The sequence below is a fragment of the Poecilia formosa genome, unplaced genomic scaffold (assembly GCF_000485575.1).
Source record: "Poecilia formosa unplaced genomic scaffold, Poecilia_formosa-5.1.2 Scaffold154, whole genome shotgun sequence".
Lineage (NCBI taxonomy): Eukaryota > Metazoa > Chordata > Actinopteri > Cyprinodontiformes > Poeciliidae > Poecilia > Poecilia formosa.
The window spans coordinates 220,587-222,718 of NW_006800093.1; the positions used below are offsets into that span (position 1 = coordinate 220,587).

Here is a 2,132-nt window from a genome sequence, read left to right on the forward strand (position 1 = left end):
TCAAAAATTTGTCATTTTTTTAGGTCATACTATTTTAGGTATAGTATGACCTAAAATGTGCAAATTTTTTGCATGACGTCGAAAATATGCAAAAATTAGTCATAGGATAGTGTCATTGCAGACAGTAAGTCAGGCTCGTTTCTAGTGAGTATTTGTGTTTTCTTCTTCCCCTGTTGTAGAGAAAAACGCTACAATAACGCTTATGGTTCTTGGAACAATTAGTAATCTAGTACCAAATATACTGCAGCATTTCTCTTTTCTTGCTGGTAAAGTTCAGTCGCTTTTAGTCTCCACTTGAACAACAAAACACATGCATTTCACTTGAATAGTGTATTCAATGTGACGTTTACAGAAAGTGATGAAGTGTAAAGCACAACTGGTTGTTCAGGCTCACACGTTACTGCAGTAAGTGGGTTCAATTTTGTGCTATTACCGTTTTACATTCAGGGTAAGAGATGGCAAAGTCTCTGTCATAGCAATGCCTTAACTCGTCTATTTTTGCTCCATAAAGGAAAAAGTACAACTGAAATTCTTCGAAATTTGGAGAAAAACTGTTGAGGGGCTATGCAGCTTTGATGTTTTCACAGCACAAAAAAAAAATAGCTGAAGCTGCAACAAAAGCACTTTGCAGTTGAGCCCAGCTCATCAGCATGTTTTTCACAAAGTCTATCAGGACATTGCTGTTGAATGTAAACATCACAGGCAGCAGTTCTGGATTGGCTGTAGCACATTCAGAAAACAAAACAAAACTCCTATATGGCAGCACTTATCTCAAAGAATAACACTCTTCATGTAGGAGTCTAAAGTTGCAAGGTGAAGCTAGAGTTTTAAACCAAGACAATCTGAAAAACTTGGCTTCTTAGAGAGAAGAGATGGATTTGAACTTGAAATTCTGTCCAGTGAACCTTTTCTGCTCTGACCTCGCTTTGTTTTTCCTCCTCAGGGTTCAAAGGATTCTGAGGCAGTGTGCAAACCCCCTGAAGCCTCAACTCTAAGAGAATCAGCATGTAAGTCATCTCTTCCTGTCATGTCTGCAAAATATTTGATCATATGACTGAAGGTGAATCACCTTAGATCAAAGTGTGATCCTTGTATGTACAACTCCTGCAGCTGTGAGATGCCAAACAGTTAATGTAAAACATTCATTTTTATTTAGATTGAGCTCAAGTCTTCAGTCTTTTAATGAAATGTTTGGTTTCGCAGACATCAGTCGAAGACGTCTCCATCTTGTGTGGCGATGAGCCGGGACTCCCCGTGACGCAACGTGAAGAAGGATTCTGGTTTCAGTCCCCTCTGCTCCAGGGCCTCTCTGAGACGGACCGGCGGCTCCAGGTAGTACTGCATGGAGGAGAGACGAGGTCAGAACGCTAGAAATTGGTCTTGGCTCAGAGGTGAGGAAGTCTAGACTTAAATTATATTACCAGTTGTACCTCATATTACATCCATGAAAAAAATGGCAGGGTTTGTATACATAAGCAAACGTTACCATGAACTGCAAAAACCAGGCACTTAAGATAACTGTATTTACATATTTAAGACTTTAAAATACTTTGTTTCCACACTATGTGGGAACCCTTATGGAAACCCATTTCTCATTTCTGCCACTGTAGAAAAAATCTAGAAAAGATCAAAATTATCTAGAAAATTTCTAGATAAAATCTAGAAAAGGTTTTTTTTTTTAATCTTTTCTAGATTTTATCTCGAGATAAAATCTAGAAAAGATTACAAAAATCTTTTCTAGATTTTATGTCGGGATAAAATCTAGAAAAGATTAAAGAAAAAAAAAATCTTTTCTAGATTTTATCTCGAGATATAATCTAGGAGAGATAATTTTGATCTTTTCTAGGACCTAAGACATTTCTTTTTTCTAAACAGTGGCAGAAATAGTATTTTTAAGTCTTAATATCTAAATATTGTTTTCCTTAGTGTAGTATGAGGTAGAACTGGTTACATAATTTAAGTCTAGACTTCCTCACCTCTGAGCCAAGACCAATTTCTAGCGTTCTGACCTCGTCTCTCCTCCATGCAGTACTACCTGGAGCCGCCGGTCCGTCTCAGAGAGGCCCTGGAGCAGAGGGGACTGAAACCAGAATCCTTCTTCACGTTGCATCACGGGGAGTCCCGGCTCATCG

The 2,132-nt window shown here is 38.4% G+C and overlaps 1 protein-coding gene across 1 annotated transcript in view; it reads right to left on the reverse strand.

Moving 5' to 3' along the window:
* Nucleotides 1-1,134: 1,134 nt before the first annotated feature.
* Nucleotides 1,135-2,132, reverse strand: part of LOC103146197 (N-acyl-phosphatidylethanolamine-hydrolyzing phospholipase D-like) — a 4,458-nt gene continuing 3,460 nt past the window's right edge. The window contains exon 10 of the mRNA XM_007564008.2: nt 1,135-1,235. Coding sequence (XP_007564070.1) covers nt 1,207-1,235 — 29 coding nt within the window. The 3' untranslated portion in view covers nt 1,135-1,206. The remainder of the gene's footprint in view (nt 1,236-2,132) is intronic.